Genomic DNA, 23,424 nt, shown 5'->3' on the forward strand with positions numbered 1-23,424 from the left:
GTTCTACTTATGTTTTAAAATTGATAATCTAGATTATTACATTGGCATATAAGATATCTACTTGTATTTTTCAAACCACATCAAGAAAAAATATATTTCAAATTAGCATAAGGAATAGAGGGAAAAGGTCAGACTCCTCTTTGGCAAGTTGTGGGAGGGGATTGGAAGTAAAGTGGGAAAGCTGACATTAGTAGCATTTTGTTTGTTTTAAAAATAAATGGGAATCACAGCAGCTTAAACAAGTATCAGTGCCAAGGAGCAGAAGCCAAGCAGTTTAAAGTCCAAGCACAACAGAACCAACACTGAGTGTATAAAGAAATCTAATAGGAACTGGGGGTGTGGCTCAGTGATAGAGGGCTTGCCTAACATGCAAGAGGCCCTGGGTTCCAGCTCCAGGACCTGGACCAAAGAAAGAAAAATATTTGGGACAATAAATTTGCCTTCCAGAAAGCCTAAGAATATTTTTATTTTCACAAGTAAACTTTCTTTTGTCTTTAAGATAGTGTAGGATGTGACTAAAAATACAAACTTCAAAACCAGGCAGACTGGGGGAGTCTCTCTGCCGTGCAGGCTGTGCAGTCTTCACTGCTCCACGCCTCAGTCTCCCCACCTCCCAGAGAGGGGTAATGACAATGCTGGGTCTTAGTGTTGTTGGGCAGAGTCGGAGAGCCCAGCACAGTTACTGGCACCTAGCATAGGCTCGGTTAAGGGAGGTTTGAATAGAATATTCACTAGAGCATCTTCACAATACACCCCCCACACACACCCCCAACACACCCGTACACACACACACACCCACACACACACACACACCCAACACACCCGTACACACACCCGTACACACACACACACACACACACACGCACACACACACACACACACACACACACACACACACACACACCCCACATCTTTGATGGACTAAAGAGATGGACAGAAAGACCATAGCACTGGGACCTCAGGAAGACTCAGATGGCCCTGCGGGGCCTGCCCCCCTGTGGGGTTCCTCAAAGCTGCCAAGACTGCCACCACCCCTCGTGGTGCAGGGTCAGCCCAACACCAGTGTTTGCAGGGTTTCTGTGCCCCCTCCCTTCTATAGAGGCCCCGTGTGTGTGCCACAGGCGATGCCATAGTGCCCCGACCACTTGCTCTCACTGCCTGATCTTGACCTCTCCCACTCTGCATCTCAGGATCCTCTGTCCTGTCTTCCTGTCTTTGTGCCTCAGCCCATGCTGGTCCCTCTTCCAGGGCTCCCTTCCCTCCCAGCTGACTTCCATATCCTATGAACTCCAAGAACACGTCCCCATCAGCTGAGGGGGGTCCTCCCAACTGTGGCTTTTTATGGTACTTACTCTTTTTTCTGATCAGATGACACCCTCCTTAAAGGATCAGTCCAGATTCCTATTTTCATGGCATTAGAGGGCTCCATATATATTTGCAGGATGAAACCATGAAAGTTCTAATTCATTAGTGAGCAGTGTGGTTCAGAGTCAAGGTTTCTGAGTCAGAGTCCTGGGCTCAAATCCTGACACTTTTCAGCTGTGTTATCTTAAGTAAGTCACTCAGCCTTTCTGAGCTCCCCTCAGTGCGTATTTAAGATATTTACTACATGCCAGGCACTGTGCCAGACTCAAATCAGATATGGTGTCCCCCCTCCGAGAGTTCAGTCTAGTGACTGTGTCAGATATGAAACAAATGCAAAAAAAGGGAAAAAAACCATAATAGCAAATTATGGTGAGTTCTATCAAGGAAAAGAACAAATTATTTAAAAAGATCAGTGAACAACAGATATTTTTCAAGACACTCAGGGAAAACTGAATATGGCCCAACTATCATACTATGTTAAGGAATTATTTATTGCAATAAGATGTTGAGTTTATGTTTTGGGGGACCTGATGTGTGGGGTATCCCTGATCTAGTATTTACAGGTAAAAATGATATAAGGTCTTAAATTTGCTTTAAGATATACAAGCAAAAATGGTTGGAAAATAAAAAGGCAGAATTTCAATGACTGAAGCCAATGATGGGTACACAGGACTTTCTGTGCTATCCTAACTCTGCGTTTGTGCATGGTTGACAATTCCTATGATGAAAGTTTTCAAAAGAAAATGACAGAAACTGACCAGAAGGGCCTAACTCCTAGTGGAGAGTCTAGGAGACCCCTGATATTTGGTCTGCGACCTGAATGTTGGGTAGGAGGGAGCTGAGGGATGATGAATGAGGGAATTGCATTTTGAGTAGAGGGAAGAGTGTGTGCCAAGGGCCTGGGGCCGGAAAGAAGGCAGCATGTTCAAGAAACTGAAAGCAGGCGACATGGCGAGAGTGGGACGCAGGGCGAAGAAGTGCCAAACTGTGCATTTCCTCCCCTGACCCCCACTCTCAGCCACCAGACTGCAGTGGGGCCAGAGGGCACTCTGGGGGCAGTGGGGCTGGTCCAGCAGCCCTGGGCCCAGGCTCCAGGACTCACTGCAGAAGGCTGTGCAGGGGCGCAGGCTCCGATGGTCGCAGGTCGACTTGCAGGAGATGCAGCTCTTCAGCAGAGAGTCCCAGTACTGTTCTTTGGGGCAGGATCCCATAGCCAGCCAGCCACAGGCCCTGCGGAGCTGAGAGGTAGGGAGCATGAGGGCTGCTGGCAGGCCGACTGGAGCCCAGTGGCCTCCTCACCCAGATCCCCAAGGACTTTCTGTGTCTCAGCGGACAGAGGGCACCCAGACAAAGCTGGCTCCCAATTCCAGCTGCACTCACTAGTGCCACCTCGCCTTTCCATGCTTCAGTTTCCCCAGCTATGAAATGAGGGTCCCTCCCTCCTTCACATCAGCTGCACCCTGCTTGGCCCTGCTTTCTGCCCTCCTTTCAGGCTGTGCCTCTTTCTCCTACAGGACCTTTGCACATGCTGTTCCCATTACACAAAATGCTCTTCTTCCCCTCTCCAACCCCTTCGGTTGGTTATTTATTTCTCTTCCTTAAGATTTCTAATCTTTTCTTCAGGGAAAACTTTTGGACTCTTCCCCACACTGCGACAGGTCACTGATACACATTTGCAATGCCCTTCTCTTGTCACTGTGGTTGCTTTCCTTTCATACCATCTCCTACAGCAACTGTGGGCATCATGTGGGAGGGAGGGCCTGGACCAAATTGCTAGGTCCTCAGGACCTAGATAGTGCTTAGGACATAGTAGGTGCTCATTAAATTAATTTTTTTAAAGCAGACATAGCCTACAATAAACACTCAATAAATGTCCATTTCGTTCCCTTTTCCTTGTTTATCATGGTGTGAAACACAGTGACATGTGCAAAGTGCACAAGTCTTATGTGTACAGTTTGGTGATTATGGATACATGGTGTCACTTCAACCCACATTGAGAGAGAGACATTTGCTGCACCCTGGACTACTCCCTGGGCCACCCTGCTCCCCATACCTAATCCCAGGTGTAGCTACCGTTTTAACCTTTCTTTGTTTTGTTGCAGTGCTGGGGGTCAGACTAGGCAAATGCTCTGCCACGGAGCTACACCTCCAGTCCTTCTTTTTTAAATGTTATTGTATCTTTTAATTTTAATTATTTATTTATTTTTTATTTTTTACAGACTGCATTTTGATTCATTGTATACAAATGGGGTACATCATTTTGTTTCTATGGTTATACATGATGTAGATTCATACCACTCATGTAATCATACATGTACATAGGGTAATGATGTCTGTCTCATTCCACCATCTTTCATACCCTCCTCCCTCTTATTCCCTCTACGTAATCTCAAGTTCCACCTTTATTTATGTTTATGTGGTGCTGAGTTTCGAACCCAGTGCCTCACACAACTGTAGCCTCCTCCAGTCCTTCTCATCACCAGGGGCTTTTGTGTCTGGCTTTGTTTGCCCACATGGTTTCTGAGTCTTGCCTGCTCCGATGCTTGGCAGTCTGTATGTATTCATTCTGAGATGCATCACTTCTTTGATGAAATGTTCTGTCTGATTTTAGGACCCTTGCTTCTCCTCAACTTCTCATTGGTTGGTTTGTTTGTTTGTTGTTTGTTTTTTGGCACTGGAGACTGAACCCAGGGACACTTTACTACTGAACTATATCTCCAGACCCTTTTATTTCTTCTTTTGAGACAGGGTCTTGCTAAGTCGCCCAGGCTGGCCTTGAACTTGCCATCCTCCTGCTCAGTTTCCTGAGTGGCTGGGATGACAGGGGCATGCCCGGCTCCCCAGCATCTCCTTTTAAACTCTGCAAGGCATGTTCCCGCATCTATTTCCTACCACTCCAACACTTGACACGGTTCTGTTGAAAGATCATCCTCCCTCTTGGGGGCCATAGGTGTGGCATGTCTCCACGTGCAGTTGCTTTTAATATACTAATCAATATATCCTTAGATTCAGATGACAGAGAATACTGGGGAGATTTCATGTTGCTGGGACACAAAATAACATACATCCAGTTTAATATTAATACTTAGATGAAGTCATAAATAAGCAATTATGATTTGCTCAAATCTGTAAGGAGCCTGTGATTTCTTTTAAGTATACAAATTCTCTAAAAGTTATTTATAGGTATATGAGAGTATTCCTCTGAGCTTTGATGTGGTGTTTGGTCTTCATTGCTTTCTTAGTGTTTATGATTAAGTTTAAGGATATTTTTCCCACTTAATAAAAAATAAATAGGTTAATCATAAGTATAATTTGTATTCTTCCTATGTCTAGTTCTTTAAAGATCAAAATAGAGTTTTAGTCCGCCATTGAGGACATGAAATAGAATAAATATTAAGTATAAACTGATTCCTCTATTCTCTGTTAGTATTAACAAAAACTTTCCACTGTTAATATCTAACATGAGAGTTCTTGGAAAGGGTAACTGCTATAGAAACTTAATGACGTATTCTTTCAGGGAAATTAAAACTAAACAGAGCATAGTGCCCTCTACCTTGTTGGGAACTGGGTTTTGTTTTTTTTTTTATTTAAGTTATCATACAGTAAGAACATGTTTCTTGAATAAGGTCATTAATTATACTCTTGAAGATTTTTAACTTAACATTTCATTGTATTAACCATGAAATGATGTAATAATACCAAAGAAAAAACATACAAAAAGATTCTGTGAACAATAAAGATTCAGATTCAGCCTCAGAACACCTGGTGTCTCTGTGTGCTGTTTCTCCACCATGCCAACGCCTCCCATCCACCTAGGACCTCCAACCCCTGCTAGGGCTGGACCCCGGCAGCATGTGCTTATTCTTTAACTGAGAAAACATGAGTGGCATCTCACTTAGCACAGCAGCTTAAACAGGTGAGTTTATCTTCTTTCCCTCCTGAAAACTTACAATGGACAATAAAAAGTTCGTTTGTCCTCAAAGATAAAGACAAAGAAAGAAGTTGCTAAGGCAGGGGCCTGATGGCAGCAACATTTTGGAAGATGGAAGAACCGGGAGACCCAGGGGTACTGACTCCCATCATTTATGCCCAGAGAGGGAAGGAGGCCACAGGCTTTCAGGATGTCTCCAGAACGGGAGGCACCGAGAGTGGCTAACAGCAGGGAATCGGGCAGGAGGTGTGAAGCATGAAAGAGAATAGGATGGAAATTTATATAAAAGGACTTGGTCCCGCCCAGATCCCCGTTCCTTATTGTCCACCCAAGCATTAGACTGGACGTCTCCCCAGGCACAACTGAGAGTGCAAAGAGGTCCTTCCCGGCAAGAGGGGGATCGAGTGAGGATCCTCCTCCAGCATGGTGTCTCCCCTCTTCTCACTCGTTTTGCCTTTACCTGAGGGGTGCTGCAGGCAGGTTTGTAAAAACTTTTTCCACCTCACTCTGCAATAGCTGGAAATAAGCAGACAGTGTTCTGGGCAAATGGACCCAAAGGGAAACAGTGAGACGCACTGTCAGTGGGAAAGTCTCTAAAGAAAATGGCCAAGTCCCTGCCTGATCACACTACAGCAAAGCATCCATGCCAACAGTCCCATCCATTCCCCAGGACTTGCAACCAGCTGTTAGGTATGAACCAGGAACCAAGGGTCTGAAACTGGAGCACCACCCCCAGCACAAAAGAACTCAAACCCAGCAAACAGAAGAAGAGTGCCTGGGGCCAACATAGGTGATGCAGGAAGCAGAAGAAGGTTAAAAACAACAGCAGCAGAATTTCCTCAGAAATATAAGAGAATGTTGCATTTGTAAAAAAAACAACAGTGCATTCTTTTTTAAAGAACATTCATAAGAATTATTAAAAATTAAAGATATAATAGCCAGGATCCAGGATAAAAACATAAGTAGAAGGGTTGGAAGATGCAATTGAAGACATTTCTGAGATATGAAATGATAGAATCATTTCAGAAAGTCCAAAGGTTGACTCAAAATTGAAAGATCTCCACAGCTGTCCTGGGATGTGAAGAGTTACAGCAAGAAGCTCTAAGAATCTGTCCTTCTTGCTAAACAACTGAGCTGGCAGCAACAAAGGAATTAACTATTTTGAAACTCTGGAGCTATCCAGGAGAGATCTTGAAGAGACAGATAAGTTTCAGGAACTTGGATGGATTTCAGCCTTGGCTTGGTAACAGCTTCCATTCCCTGGCCCCCAGACCCTGGAAAGCATCAGTGGGGACAACTGCCCAAGTTCCTGGTTAGCATTTGCTGGGGCCAGGTTGGGCAATAAGGCCCTTGTCCTTCAAATATTGGGGTTGTGGGTTCTGATTGCTGACTCTGCTGTTTTAGATCACTCAGGGGCCAACACCATGGTTGATGTGGCTTCTGTAACCCCCTCTCCTTTTGGGAGCCAGACACTTAAGAAAATCTTGTGAGGACACTGGGTGACTACAAAGTTAGAGGAACAGAAACATCAGTGACTACACACAGCAAGGAACACATACTGTGCAAAAAGAGTTTGAAAAAGTCACAAGTGAATGACTCCAGTCCTTATAGATGAGCAAGATCCAGTTCTTGAGGAGTGGGAAAATCAGATTTCCAGAATTACCACAACAAAATACTCAAAATGTCCAGTTCTCACAAGTATCACAAAACATACAAAGAAGTGGGAAAACATAGAATGTTCACAGGAAATAAAGAATTCAACATTCCATATCTCCACGGAAGCCTGTGCATTGGAATGATCAGTCAAAGGTGTTGAATCAATAATCTTAAATATGTTCAAGGTAGCTCAAGAAATCATGGGCAAAGAACTAAAGCAAATGAGGAAAACCATATATGAATAAAATAAGAATATGGATTAAGAGATGGAAACAAAAAAAAGGAACCAACATCTGGAAGCAACCAGATGCACTTCAGTAGGCAAAAGGATGAAGAAACAGTGGTGCATCCAAACCATGGGATAGTACTCGCCAAAAACAAAGGAGTTGCTGAGCCAAAATATCATAGAGGAACTCAAAATCCATATTACTAAATAAGCTGAACCAAGCTGGAAAAGCTACTGTATGATGTAAACTTTGACATTCTGGAAAAGTCAAGACTACAGAGATCAGTGGCTGCCAGGCATAGGTGGAACAGGGACATGATAATGGTGGATATACGGGGACGTCTTCTTGTCCAAAGAATGTACACCACCAAGAGTGAATCCTAATATAGACCATGGACTCTGGGTGATGTGTCAATGTGGGTTTATTGATTATAACAAATGTACCATTCTGGTGGGAGGTGTCGATAAGTGTGGAGGCAGCTTGTGTTTTCAGGAAGGACAAGAGTAGATGGGAACTCTTTGTACTCAATTTTGATGTGAAACTGAAACGGCTCTAAAAATAGTTTACTTTTTTAAAAAAGGAACCAAACAGAAATTCTGAAACTGAAAAGTACAATAACTGAATGAAAAACTCACTAGAGGGAGTTATCAGCAAATTTAAGTAGGCAGAAGAAATGACTGGTGAACCTGAAGGTAAGTTAGTTGAAATTATTGTCTGTAGAACAGAATTTAAAAAAAAAAAAAAAAAAGGATATGGGGGAAAAAATGAACTAACCCTGAAGGCCTGTGGGACCCTTAGCAGATATATGCTTATAGGAGTTCCAGAAGGAAGAGGGACAAAAGGGCAGAAAATTTGAAGAAATAGTGACCCCCTGCAAATACTAGCAAACAGAATCCAACAGCACATCAAAAAGATTATTCACCATACTTAAGTTGGGTTCATACCAGAGATGCAAGGATAATTCATTATATGTAAATCAATAAATTCATTATATGTAAATCAATAAATGTGATATGTCACATTACAGAATGAAGGACACAATATGATCACCTCTAGGAGTTCAGAAAACAACACTTAATAGTAATTTAAATTCATTTATCATAAAACTTCTCAATGCATTAGATGTAGAAGGAATGTACCTCAGGGGTGTAGCTCAGTGGCAGAGTACTTGCCTAGCATGCACAGGGCCCTGGGTTCCAGAACCAGCACCTAAAATAAAAAATAAAAATAGAAACAAAAAGTAATGTATACCTCAACACCATAAAACCTGAGTATGACAATACTTGCTAATACACTGAAGAGGAAAAAGTTGAAGGATTTTCCTCTAAAATCTAAAACAAGACAAGGATTTCTATGCTTACCACTTTTATTCAATGTAGTACTAGAAGTACTAGCCAGATCAATTACCCAACTGAAGAGGAAGAAATGAAAGCATACAAATTGGAAAGGTCACTAAATTGCTCTTGTTTGCAGATAACATGATCTTATATACAGAAAAACCTGAAGAATCCACCAAAACACTACTAGAACTAATAAAAGAGCTAGGAGTGATGGCACATGCCTGTAATCTTAGTTACTCAGGGAAGGTTAGGCAGTGGGATTGCAAATTCAAGGCCAGCCTGAGCAATATAGGGAGACCCCATCTCAAACATCAACAACAAAAGCAAGAAATGTTCAGTAGAGTTGTAGGATATAAATCTAAAATACAAAAATCATGGTATTCTATATTCCAATAGCAAACTAGCTGAAAAAGAAACCAAGAAATCCCATTCACAATAGTTACAAAGAAAATATCTTGAAATAAATCAATCAAACCAAGGAACTAAAAGATCTCTGCAATGGAAACTAAGACACTGATAAAGAAATTCAAGAAGACACAAACAGAAAGATATCCTGTGTTTAATGAGTTCTCAAATACCCCATTTTGATATTGTGAAAGTGTCCCTACTAACCAAATTCAAATGCAATCTCCATCAAAGTACCAATGATGTTCTTCACAGAAATGGGGAAAAACATAGTCCTAAAATTTGTATGGAACCACAAAAGACCTTGAATATTCAAAGGAAACTTGAGGAAAAACAAAAAAGCTGGAGGCATCACATGACCTGACTTCAAAATATACTACAAAGCAATAGTAACCAAAGCAGCATGGTACCAGCATAAAAACAGATGCATGGACCAATGGAACAGAATAGAGAATCCAGAAATAAATCTGTGAATTAATAATCAACTGCCTTTTGATAAAGGTGCCAAGAATATGCATTTGGAAAAGAATAATCTCTTCCATTCATGGTGCTTGAAAAATTGGATAGCCACATGCAGAAGAATGAAACTAGACCCCCATCTCTTACCAGTTATAAAAGTCAACTCCAAATGCATTGAAGGCTAAAATGCAAGACTCTGTAAAGCCATGAGAAGAAAACACAGGGGAATTGCTTTGGGGCAAGGTTTTGTTTGGATAGGACCTCAGATGCATGTAGGTAACAAAAAATAAAAACAGACAAAGGAGATGGCATCAAACTCAAATGTTTCCAAATAGCAAAGGAAAAAACTGATAGCGAAGAGACAACCTGAAAAAAAATCTGACAAGGGTTAATATCCAGAGCATATAAAGAATTCAAACATATCAACATAAGAGAAAACAAATAATCATATTAAGATATGCAAAGGAGCTGAACAGACATTCTTCAAAAGATTATGAAAACAAGTTCGACATCACTGAACACCAGGGTCATGCAAAAGAAAACCACAGGACATCGTCTCACCCCAGTTAGAATAGTGATGATCAGTAAGACAAGAAATAACAAATGCTGGCAAAGTTGTGGCATAAAAGGAGCTCTTGTACACCATTAGTGGGAATGTCAATTAGTACAGTCATTATGAAAATAGTAAGGATATTATTCCTCAAAAAGTTAAAACTAGAATTAACTAGTTAATTGATCCAGCAATCCCACTACTGGGTAGTATCCAAAGGAAATAAAATTAGTAGATTAAAAAGACATCTACACTTCCACGTTTATTGTAGCACTCTTCACAAAAACCAAGTTTGGAATTAAATGGCCAAAATCAGATCAATATATAAAGAAAATGTGGTATACACACAATGGAATACTATTAAACTATAAAAAGGATGAAATTCAGTCATTTACAAAACTATAGATGGATCTAGATGATATTATTTTAAGCAAAATAAATCAGACACAGAAAGACATATACCATATGCTCTCACTCTTATGTGGAATATAAAAAAGTTGACCTCATAAAAGTAGAAAGTAGAATAGTGGTTACCAGAGATTGGAGAGGGAAGGGGAAGTGCAGGATGGGGAGAAACTGGTCAAGAGGTACGACATTATGGAACAGAGAGGATGTTCATTACATGGTAGGGTGACAATTATACACTGCTTATTTCAAAATATTTAGAAGAGAGGTTTTCAAATATTCTCACCACAAAGAAATGACAAATGCATGAGGTAATGGATGTGCTAATTACCTTTATTTTATTATCATACAATGTATACATATATCAAAAATCATATTGTAACCCATAAATATGTACAATTATTACATGTAAATTGGAATTAATTGTAAAAGAAATAATGTCTCCAAACTTCCCCAAAGTAAGGACAGGCATGAGTATACACATTTGAGAAGCTCAACAAGCTCCAAGCAGGAAAAACTCCAGAAAAACTTGCACCAAGACACAGTATAATAAAATTATGGAACCCTAAGGACAAAGAATGTGAAAGTAGCAAGAGAGAAGTAATTTGTCATTGGTAGATTCAATTTTTAGAAACTCACAAGACTTATCCATATGTTGTCTACAAAAAGCTTTATATTAAATAACACAAAAATGTTAAAAATAGAAGTATAAAGAAAGATATTTCATGCAAATAGTAACTGAAAGAGAGCTGAGGCAGATATATTATTGTCAGACAAAAAGACTTCATGCCAAATCCAAATAAAGACATCACAAGAAAAGAATATTATAGACCAACATGCCTATGAATACATATGCAAAAATCCTCAACAAAATATTAGAAAATTGATCCCAACAGCATATGAAAAGCAGCATTCACAGGGTCAGGTGAGACTTATTCCTAGAAGGCAATGATGGTTCATCACATATAAACTGATCAATATTCTGCACCACACTAAAGAATGAAGAATGATGGTGCACACCTGTAATCCCTGAGACTTCAGAGGCTGAGGCAGGAGGATTACAAGTTCAAGATCAGACTCAGCAACTTAGCAAGACCCTAAGCAACTTAATAAGATAGTCTCAAAATAAAAAATAAAAAGGACCGGGGATGTAGATCAGTGATAAAGTGTCCTGGGTTCAATCCCCAGTACCTAAATAAATAAACACAAGGAAAAAAACTACATGATCATCTCAAATGATGCAGAAAGATCATTTGACAAGAAACAACACTTTATCATGATTTTTTTAAAAACTCAATAAACTAGGAAAGGAAAAAAATCTTCCTGAACATGAGAAAGGCCATAAGTGAAAAACACACAGCTAATAATGTACTCAATGGTGAAAGACTGAAAGTTTTTCAAAGATTAGGAACAAGACAAGAATGCACATTTTTGCCACTTCTATTCAACATAGCACTGGAAATGCTAGCCAACGCATTTAGGCAAGAAAAAGAAAGGTATCCAAATGGGAAAGGAGGAAGTTAAATTATCTCTGCTCACAGATAACATGATCTTAAGTATAAAAAATTCCTAAAATCTCCACATACATGCATGTACATGCATACACACACACACACACACGCACGCACACACAACCTATTAGAGTTAGTAGAAGGTTTAGCAAAGTTCTAGGATACAAAATCAACACACAAAAATCAGATGAATTTTTATAGATGTACTATGAACAATCCCATAGGAAAATAATTCCACTTACAATGGCATAAAAAAGAACAAAATACTTAGGAATAAATTCAATCAATGAGGCATAAGTGTGTATTGAAAACTACAAAATATTGCCAGAAGAAACTAAAAATATCTCAACAAAAGATAGCCTGTGTTCATGGACTGGAAGATTTAATGATATTAAAAGGTTAATACTACCCAAAGCAATCTACAAACTCAATACAATTTCTAACAAAATTCTAATGACTTTTTTTTTTTACAGAAATAGAAAAACTGATTCTAGAAACTCAAATGGAAAAAGTCAAAAGAATTTTCAGAACAAAGATGGGAGACATACTTCCTGATTGTGAAACTTACCACAAAACTTAATCAATAAAAAAAAAAGGTGTTGCTATGTCATAAAGATAGACATACCGACCATGGAACAGAATACAGAGCCCAGAAGTAAACCCTTGCACATTGTCAAATGGTTTTAGACAAGATAATTCAATGGGGAAAAGAGTAATATTTCCCAACAGTGCTGGGAAAACTGGATATCCACATGCAAATGAATGAAATTGGACTCTTACCTAATACTATAATATAAGAATGAACTCAGAATTTATCAAATGCTAAGAGCCAAAGCTACAAAAGTCTAGAGGACAACACTGAGGGAAATTGTCATACATCGAATTTGGCAATGACACCAAAGACATTGGCAAGAAAAGAAAAAAATTAAATAAATTGGACTTTACCAAAATTAAAACTTTTGTGCACCAAAGGATACTATTGAAGGAATGAAAAGACAACTCACAGAATAGGAGCAAATATTTACCAATTGTATACCTGAGGAGGGTTGTTATCCAGACTACGTAAAAAACTCAAAATTCAAACAACTCAAGTCAAACTGGGCAAAAGACTTGAACCAATATTTCTCCAAATAAGATACACAAATGACTGACTAGCTCATGAAATGAAGCTCAACATCATTAGTCATTAGAGAAATGCAAATCAAAACCACAATAAAATATCACACACCATTGAGATGACTATTGTAAAAAGAAACTGAAAATAATGAATGTTGGAGAGGTGGAGAAATTTGAACCCTTTGTGCACTGCTTCTGAGAATGTATAATGATGCAATCACTGCAGAAGATGGTCATAGCTCATCACTTTTTTATGTCCATTCATCAAAAAGTTAAACACTGACCTACCATATGATCTAGCAACTCTACCACTAGGTACATACCCAAAAGATCTGAAAGCAGGGATATAAACATACATTCCGACTGTCACTGTTTGGATTTTAAAAGTCCCCCACAGGCTTAGTGCTGAAGGTTTGGTTCCTATGCAGCAATTTTCAGAGGTGGGGCTTTGGGAAGTGGTTGGATCATAAGAGTTCCAACCTCAGTAGCCCAATGAACTACTGGAAGGTGGTGGAAATGTAGGAGGTAGGGCATGGTTGGAGTAAGTAGGTCACTGCAGGCATGCTCTTGTCCTGGCACTTCTCTCCCTCTCTTCCTCCTCCTTCTCCTTCACCTCCTCCTTATCCCTCTCTCAGCTTCCTGGCTACCATGAAGTGAACAGTGTTCCTCTGCCATGCCCTTCCGCCATGATGTTCTGCTTCACCTTAGGCCCAAAACAATGGAGCCAGCCAACCATGGACTGAAACCTCTGAACCGTGAGTCAAAATAAATCTTTCCTTCTCTAAGGTGTTTTTCTTGGGTATTGTCCCAGCAATGAAAAGTTGTCTAACATTCAGAGCAACATTTTCATAATAGCCAAAAGTTGTAAACAACCAAATAGTTCATCAACAGATGAATGGATAAATAAGATGGCATACAAGGGAATATTATTCAGTTATTAAAGCAAATGAAGAAGGGACACATGTACTGATGTGGATGAATTTGTAAGACTTGCTAAGTGAAATCAGCCTGATACAAAAGGGACAAATGCTACAAAATTCCACTTACACGAGGTCACTGAGCAAATTCATGGAATTAGAATGTAGAATAGATGTTACCAGAGCTGGAGGAGGGGTGGAAAAGTGCTAATTAATAGATACTGAACTCCTGTTGTGGTTAATGAAAACATTTCAGGTATAGACAGTAGTAATTCTGCATGTGCTTAATGTCACTGAATTCTACACTTAAACAATGATCAAAATGTTACATTTTGTTATATGTATTTTACCACACCAAAAGAGCAAAACAGGAAGAAAGAAAAATGGAGAATGATGCCTTCATATTCATAACAGATAATTATTTTCAATAGAACACTAAATATTTTCTATCATCTGTGGAGTGGAATAAACACCAATAAACATTATCAGACATGCAAGATCTGGTAATACCTGGGGGTGTGCTTCATCAAATAGAGGGAGTAAGAAAACAGTGAGGCTGGGAGAAAAACAGTAACCCTCTCAGCAGAGGGGTGAAGATGGAAATTCTCCGCAAAATGGGAAAGGAATTCCCCAGGTGACAGTATGAAGGGTCCCCTATCCCAACTAAGTGAAGAAGAAAGAAAAGACTATTATCAAGGAAAAATGGAAATGATAGATAAATGAGTAAGTCTGACCAGTTGACAAGTTAGATCTGTTATAGAGCTGGGTATAAATTATTGATATACAACAACCTGGGAGTTATCAACTTCAGGGAAACCAAAGAGGCCAATAATAAAATAAAGATAATCATAGTACATGTATGGCTCAGCTGTGGACAACAGTCATATTTTCATAAATGTGAGCAATTGGCAATGAATAATATCCCTTGAGTCCCAGTGTCCTCATCTGTACAACAAGGATGTGTTGGCTAACGTCATTGTGAGCATTATGTGCATGACAAGTGCCCAGCATGGTACTGAGCACTATAGCCTTGACCTCCTGAGCTGTTGGCTTTATTAATATTGCCTCTCCTTGCATTATGGAGTGTTGTACTGAATAAGACCTAGACCTAACTCAAAAATAAAAATTTTAAGGGTCAATTCCTGCTACAATAACTGGAGCCAACTCTCTCCTTATCTGCACCTTGGGAGAGGAATTAGTGTCCATGAGAAAAGGAACAGATATGGGAGAAAGTGTTGACTCCTTTTTTTAGCAAGCTCTTTACAGTTTTGCCACAAAAACCTGTAGATGAACTTGAACATAAAAGACAGTAAAAGCTTCGTAAGCAGGAGGAATGTCTCCTTTAATCTTTTAAGTGAACATTGATTGAAAATTTGGACTGGAAGCTAAAAAGATGGGTTGTCACTAGTGAGGTGGGGGCAGGAGAGATTCCAGTATGGAGAGATGGCATGCATGTCCCAGAAGTCACAGCTGGAACCTGGTGACATGCACAAGGACAGATGAGGATATGACAGTTTTTTATTAACTGTAGAGAAGAAGGGGAGGCAGAGAAATAAGGGGTGGAAGTGAGAGGAGGAGGAGGAAGAAGAAAAATGACTTCATTTCTGTTAGTCATATATGATTTCTAACTAGGCCTTTTTGAAATACTGAGAATAGTTCTAGGACCTGCCCCTAGAAAGCCACACACCCACACACCACATGTCAGTGGTGCTCAGGGTCACTGCCCCTTGCTGGTCTAAAGTCATGAGTTAAACAGGCTCTGAGAGAACTCATCAAGTCACTTCTCAGTTTTCTGTTAATAAAACTGGAATGACCATTTCTATCTGCTGTGATTTTTGCCTCTTGTTAGCTTGGTGTGAAAACTGATTTGCAGTTGGATGTGTTGGTGCAGGCCTGTGATCCCACAGGTGCAGGAGGCTGAGGCAGGAGGACTGAAAGTTTAGGTCAGCCTGGACAACATAGCAAGACCCTGTCTCAATACAAAAAAAAAAAAAAGGACTGGGAGGTAGTTCATTACCCCTGGGTTCAATCCCAGTACCCCAAAATAAATACCAATTAAATTTTAAAAGGAAGAAAATTGATCCACCACGGTTCTGTGACAGAACGTGTGGGGGAGGAAGTGCCCATGGTGGGGAGGCACAATGGGGTCCCCTGAGGAGAGGGCCTGAGCCATGTAAAACCTCAGTTTTTCTTACCTGTAAAATGGGACTATAGGCTTTCCTCAAGGGCATGTACATGATAACATGGAACTGGCTGAAGACGTGGCTGTTAATATTGGTAGCTATTATTCTGGCACAAATAGAATAGAATGTAATAGGCTGATGATGGCCATTTGTAATAACATAGAATAATTGTAATATCAATGACAGAAATATTGTACCTCCTATTGTCTCATTCAACTCTGAATCCAGTGTCTTTCGTACTACTAGGCACACAGAAGAGGTAGTCAATAAATGCTCATAAATGACTGAACCCCTTGTACATAGTTGTCCTCAGTAAAAAATTGTGGCACTACAGCAACGCATATGTCTCCACTCTACTGTAACGAACAGTGGGCGGGGATAATATGTGAGCTGTTTTCAACAATCCCCTTCCCTGCCTGCATTTCCTCCATCCCAGTAGCACTCAGGGGAGCAGTGTCCTAGTGGGGGAAAAGAAGAAGCAGAAATTCTAACTGTTGTTTTTCACACTAGGAGAAAGGATTCTTGGCACAAAGGGACTGGGTCAGAAACAAGCACAGGAAATTTCACTCAGATTAAAAACAAAACAAATCAAACAACAACAACAACAAAACACCCAGTTGAAGATTAAAAGATGAAATGAATAAAAATAGTTACAGAGAAGAAACCATTTGGTGATTTCTTTACAACCTTGGAGTATGAAAGGTCTTTCTACATCTGACCCTAAATCCAAAATCCATAAAAGACTGATAAAAATAGAATACACAAAACAAAAAACCAAATGGCAACAACAACAAAACAGCTTCTTTATGGCAACAAACTCCTTATGAAAACTGGGAGCAAAACATTTGCAACTCATATTTGAAAGACAAACAGAAAAGCAAAGACACTGACTACACCTAAGAGAAAAATGGGCAAAGGTCACAGATGTACCGTTGACAGACAGGTAAAAACATGGTTTCATTCATACAAGACAGGCGGGCAGAGTCTAACCACACTGATACATCTTCTCTCTAACGGAGTTTTTAAAATAAAAAAATATAAAAGCACTTCTGGTGGCAAAGCCTTGAGTGAATGGCACTCTCATTCATTATGGAAGGAAAGTAAATAAGTGTGACCATTATGGAGGACAATTGGGCAATAGTTATCAAAATTATTGATAACTCAGTGATTAAACTCCAGGTTTATCCTACGGGGGGAAAGATAAACTCACTGCAGCGATGTTTGTAATTACTGAGGATTTCTAAACGTCCATGAGTGGTGGACTGACTAAGTAAATTACATTATACTTTATATACTGGGCTATTATGCAGCTATATAAAAACAGTAATGAAGAAGCTCTTTATATATATCGCTATGGAAAGAACTCCAGATATATTAAGTAGAAAAAAAAAGCAAACCAAAACATGGTATATATTGTATAGCTCATAGGTTCCTCTCCCTCAAAAGGAAGAAAGTTCTAATTTATATGTGTGTTGGTATTTGCATAAAAATCTGTTAAAATAAGAAAATAAAGACAATATTATATTTAAAATGAAATATTTTAAAGAACTTTCAAAAGATGTGCAAGACTTGTACACTGAAAACTATAACATATTTTTGAAAGAAATTAAAGAAAGTTTAAATAAATGGAAAGACATCCATATTTATGGATTGAAAGACTTCATATTGTTCAGATATTCACCAAACTGTTCTACAGATTCAATGCAATTCCAAACAAAATCCCAGCTGAGTTTTTCTGCAGAATTTGACAAGCTGATCCTAAAATTCATATGGAAATGCAAGGGACCAAAAGATCCAAAACAATCTTGAAAGAGAACAAAGTTGGAGGACTCACACTTCCCTATTTCAAAACTTACTACAAAGCAACAGTAAGTATGACAATACAATACTGGCATAAAAAGAGACATAGCTCAACAGAGTACAATTATGAGTTCAAAATTGAAGACTAACATTTATGGTCAATTAATTTTCAACAAGGGTACCAAGACAATTCAATGGCATAAAGAACTGTCTTTTCAACAAATAGTGCTGAGACAACAGGAATTTACATATAAAAGAATGAAATTAAACCCCCACCTCTCAACGTTACTTCAAACTGGATCATAGACCTAAATGGAAGAGTTAAAACTACAAAGAAAAACTCTTAGAAGGCATAGGACTAAATATTTATGACTTGGGGTTAGAAAATGACCCCAAATGTACATTTGATAAAAGAAACAACTGACTGATCAATTGGACTTCATGAAAATGCAAGACTTTTGTGTTCCAAAGAAGCCATCAAGAAAGTTAAAAAAGCACGGTAGTGCACACCTGTAATCCCAGTGACCTGGGAGGCTGAAGTAGGATGATGGCAAGTTGACAGCCAGTCTCAGCAACTTAGCAAGATCTTGATTCAAAATAAATTAATAAATTAATAAATAAATAGGACTGGAGATACAGCACAGTGGTAAAGTACCCCTGAGTTTTAATCCCAGTCCCCACCCTAATCGCTGCAGAAGAAGGAGGAGGAAGAGGAGGAGGAGGAGGAAGAGAAGGAGGAGGCAGGAGGAGGAGAAGAAGAAGGGAATAAAAGACTGGAAAAACAATTGCAAATCATATAACTGATAAGAAACTTGAACTCAGAATGTTTAAAGAACACTTATAATTGAATGATTAAAAAGACAACCCAACTTCAAAATGGGATAAATAGTTGGACAGACATTTTTGCCAAGAAATATATGAACGGCCAACAAACACGTGAAAAGATGCTCAGCATCATTATCATTGGGGAAATGCCAATCCAAACCACAAGATAACACTTTACACTCACTGTAATTGTTATAATGAGAAAGATGGACCATGGTAAGTGTTGGTGAGAATATGGAGAAATCAGAATCTTTGTGCATTAAATGGGATTATAAAATGGTATAACCACTTTTTAAGCAGTTTGGCAATTCCTCAAAATGTTGAACACAGAATTATAAGACCCCCAATAATTAATTACACCTCTAGGTACCTGTCTAAGAGAAATAAAAACATTAACTCAAAATATGTACTCCCAGGTTCATAGAAGCATTGTTCATCCTAGTTGGAGAGTAGAAACAACCCAAATGTCAATGAACTGATGAAATGATAAACAAAACATATCCATAAAATGGCCACAAAAATGAATGAAGTACGAATATATGCTATGAATGAATGATCCCTGAGAAAATGCTAAGGAAGCAGAAATAGCAGGTCATGATACACCACATACTATGAGTCCATTGGTATAAAATGTCCCAAATAGGCAAACCTATGGAGACAGAAAGATTAGTGGTAGCCTAGGTTTGGATAGGGGATGAAGTGACAAGGTTTCTTTTCAGGGTGATGGAAATATTCTAAAATTAGATTATGGTGATGGTTGCACAATTCTATAAATATACTAGAAAACTTTCAGTAGGTGAACATTATAGCTGTAAATTACATGTCAATTAAGCTGTGTATCCCAGAGGAGGCAGGCACTGGGCAGATGAAGGAGGGAAGGAAGACTTTCTACTTTCTATTTTTCTATCCTTTCTGGGTTTCAAATCACATGACTATGCCATCTACTCAAAAGCAATTTAAAACCAAAGAATCAAGCAAAAACTTTAAAAAGGTCTCTGATTCTCCCCCATTTTGGGTGGGGAAGATGAGAGGGAGAGAACTTCCACCCATTCTGGCCTCACTGCGAAGTGATGGCTGAGTGGACAACAGATTCGTGGGAATAGGACAGCCTTAGAGAGGTTCTAACATGGCCTGGAAGCCACTAAAGCCACTGGGCTAGATAGGGAGATAGTGCCCACTTGACCATGGAAGACACCCAACTGACCACAGGCTGCTGTCCCTGCTTCCCTTTCCTCCACCACCACCTGGATCGATGTAAAATCCCAGAGCCACTATTTATACCCAAAGATGGTCAAGAAACCCCCAAGAGGGACAGCAGCTGGGCAGAACAGAAGCTTGAGATAGAAGCTCTGCTGATGGACAGAAAAGGACGAAGAATTCCTCTTGCACACTGGGCCTGTGGGCTGGGCTCACACCTTGGCTGCAGCAGAGCCAGATGCAGCCAGGGGCTCTCCCCTGAACCCCGAAACCAGAGAGCAGCCAAGAGGGACGATTCTTGGAGCCCTCAGCCTGAGTTTCCTGTCATACTCAGCTAGTTGACAGGTGCTGTACCAAGAAAGACCTCTGTGGTCAAATTAGTTTGAAACATGAGGGGTTAAAGAAAGTCAAAGTCAGACAACTATTTACATTACTCAGAAGAGATCGGAGCCATGTAAGTTTCATTAAGTGGAGGGGCTCCCTACACAGCAACTTGCAACAAGCACCATGCCAAATAAGCAGTAAAAAATATGCCTGTCTCAAATCTAAATCTAATTGGATTTTTAGTATTCACTACTGCAGTTCAGTAAAGGCAATTTTGAATTTTCTCAATCTATCTGTTCTTGCCTTTTTAAAATTGGCATCTGAAGATTGTCATGTAAAAAGTTTGGCTAATATACTGATCTGATTGCCTTGAAAGAGGAAGAAAAGACTTGAATTTCTCAATATCAGTTTGAACAAGATTGTTAATGCAAACAAGCATTCTCAACTTTATTATTAAAGTAAAACCACTCATAACAGTTTAAGAACAGAATGAGATCTGAAACAACAGTTTTCTGTTAGTAAACCAATACCTGCGATGCATTTCTTGTATGCAAAACATTTTTCTATTTGAGAAAACAGCAGCACTTGTTATAGTAAATAAAGGTGGTTCATTCACACCTTACTGGTTTTATATTTTTGTTTTAATTTGTAACTATTCTAGGTTTTATTGTTGCATGAGAACTAAAGCCAAAAAGAATATATACCTACTTTTATGTTGGTACAAATATAAGAACTATTAAAATTAAAACAGATTGAGTTAAAAAAAAAACAAAAACTAAAGCACATTTTAACCATAGGCCTTCCCAGAGCCTTTCCTCTTCAAGAGCGGGTCTGAACAAGAAAAAAAAAAAAAAAAGAGAGAGAGGGTCTAGACATTTCAAAGCTTTAGTGCTTCAGTCTGTGAACAATGGGAGCTAGGACATTTCCCTCTCCAGCCTCTGTGGGTGCCAAGTCACAATTCCAGCTGGTCCCTGACTCCTGATCCCAGAGTCCCTGGGGGTTTCATCCTAGGTCAAGGTGGCCTCCTGTCACTGACTTGTCAAACTCTCTAAGAAACTATGTGTATTTGAGCCCTTGGCTTGGAACAGGTCTGGAGTCACTGGTCTCAAATGAAAATCAGAGATAAGACAGGCTTCAAGCTTGGGGTGCAGGGGAAAGGGACAGGCGAGGCCTGAGGATCTTGACTGTGGCCTGGGTGTGGACAGCCCCTCCTCACATCCAGTCTTGTGTTCATCTCACGATGAAGGACCAGGCATCATCTCATTTGCTCTAAGCAACAGATGTTTCCAGGTAATGTTTGTCTTTGAGCAAACCTCCAAGTCCAGTCCTAATGAAACGTTTCAAGAAAAATAGTCCCATTTCTTCAACAAATAATTAGAAGTAAAAAGTTAATAATGAGAGGGAGGGAATTGGTATGGATTAACACTATAACTAAATGTCTAATGTGGGCCATGCTCAATTCTGATTTGAACAAAAAAACTGAAAAGATGTGGATATATCAAGCAGGTACATTTGAGCACTGACTAGCTGTTTGAGAATATTAAGGAATTCTTTTCAGAAGTGGTAGTTTGGGCGGGGGTTAGGGATTTTGAGTCTAATACAGAGATTTCTAAAATCACACCATGTAGTGTTTGGGATTCATTTTTAAATGGCCCAATGAGGGTGGAAGAGAAAAAATGTGAAGGGGGGTAAATGGTCACAAAGGTGACGATTCCTGACATCGTGGCGGACCTTCCCCAGCTTCAGCCTTGGCCTTCCTCTTCTGGAAGGCAAGACCCCCCACCACCCCGCAAAGTGCACAGACATGGGGTTCTCCACGTACAGGGGCCTGGGGAAGCCCCGGTTGCAGCCATCTTGGGGCCTCCCCAAGCTTACAGCTCTGTGTGGGTCCACGAGCCCCTCCAGAGCCTGGGGCGTGGCCCTCCCCACCTGCCCACCTGCCCACCTGCCCGCTGGCCCAGCTACTCACACTGCTCCTCTGCCTGCCCGCCAGCTCCGGCCACCTCGCCTGCTCTGGACCTGGCCACTCATTACTCAGGATGTTTATTATTAGCCCTAGATTTGATTAGTGCCTGGGCTGCGCTTCCTGGGTTTTCCCCACAACCTGGAGTATGTAAATCAGCTGCCCGGTCACCAGCGCCTGCGCATTCACGAGGCAAGGTGAGTGGCTGAGTCTCATCGGCTTTGTCCACCGGTGTGCGGAGAACGGCCTGGGACTATCCTGGTGTGGCTTAGGGACTTCCAGATTTTCCCTGGCCCACCTCAGGGGCTAATCTCCTGCCCCAAGCGTATACCCCCAGGCCAGGTCTCAGCCTCGCAGAAGGGTTCAGGCCTTCTTCTTCCTGGAGGATCTTGTCCTATTCCATTGCAAGCTCTGCTCCTCTTGTTTCTTCTTCAAGGCTCAGATGAGGTGTCTGGGAAGCCACACTGACTGCCACAACCAAGTTATGGGCTCAATTTCTGCACCTCCTCCGCTTGTCATGATGCCTGTCAAAGCACTGGGAAGCTGGACACTAGAGCCTCCAGACAGGGTTTGAATCTTTACTCTGCCAAATACCAACTGGAGGTCTTGGGGACAAGTTATGTACATAATGTGCCCCCCTATGCCGCTGTGTTCTGTTCTGTAGAATGGGTATAATAATAATACTATGCGTGGCACAAGCCATCTGAGTCTGAGTTCACACACTCCCATTCTGAGAGCAAGTTGTTGGCACAGTGAGTTCTCCACAAATGGGACTGAGGATTGAGACTATGGCCCTTATCACCCAGTACCATAACTATTTCTATGTCATTCCAAGTCTTCTGAAACCTCCTGAGGGATCAGAAGCACAGCAACCCCTCATGTTCACTGCATCTCTTTTCATAGTATCCCAGATATGAAATCAGCCTAAACATCTATCAACAGATGACAAAGAAAATGTGGTGCATATAGATCATGGAATACTATTCAGCCTTTAAAAAGAAGGAAATTCTGTCACTTGCACAGGATGGATGGAACTAGAGGATATTATCTTAACTGAAATAAGCCAGGTCCAGAGAAACAAAACTACACATTCTTGTTCATATGTGGAATCTAAAAAAGTTGATCTCAAAGAAGTTGAGAGTAGGGATTGGGGAGGGTGAGGGAGAGAGGATGGAGATCAGTTAACAGGTACCAAGTTAGATAGGAGGGGGAGTTCTGGTGTTCCATTGCATGTAGGGTACCTGTGGTTA

The 23,424-nt window shown here is 40.3% G+C and overlaps 1 protein-coding gene across 2 annotated transcripts in view; it reads right to left on the reverse strand.

Moving 5' to 3' along the window:
- Window positions 1-22,308, reverse strand: part of TNFRSF13B (TNF receptor superfamily member 13B) — a 42,073-nt gene extending 19,765 nt beyond the window's left edge. The window contains exons 1-3 of one of the 2 annotated variants that reach the window (XM_079133809.1): window positions 22,181-22,308; window positions 8,319-8,388; window positions 2,468-2,603 (exon numbers count right to left, since the gene is read on the reverse strand). In XM_079133809.1, the coding sequence (XP_078989935.1) occupies window positions 2,468-2,576 (109 nt within the window). In that variant the 5' untranslated portion in view covers window positions 2,577-2,603; window positions 8,319-8,388; window positions 22,181-22,308. The remainder of the gene's footprint in view (window positions 1-2,467; window positions 2,604-8,318; window positions 8,389-22,180) is intronic. The other variant, XM_079133810.1, reaches the window with a different exon arrangement.
- Between the last annotated feature and the right edge of the window lie 1,116 nt (window positions 22,309-23,424).

The sequence above is a fragment of the Sciurus vulgaris genome, assembly GCF_902686455.1.
Source record: "Sciurus vulgaris genome assembly, chromosome: 3".
In the NCBI taxonomy this organism is placed as follows: Eukaryota; Metazoa; Chordata; class Mammalia; order Rodentia; family Sciuridae; genus Sciurus; species Sciurus vulgaris.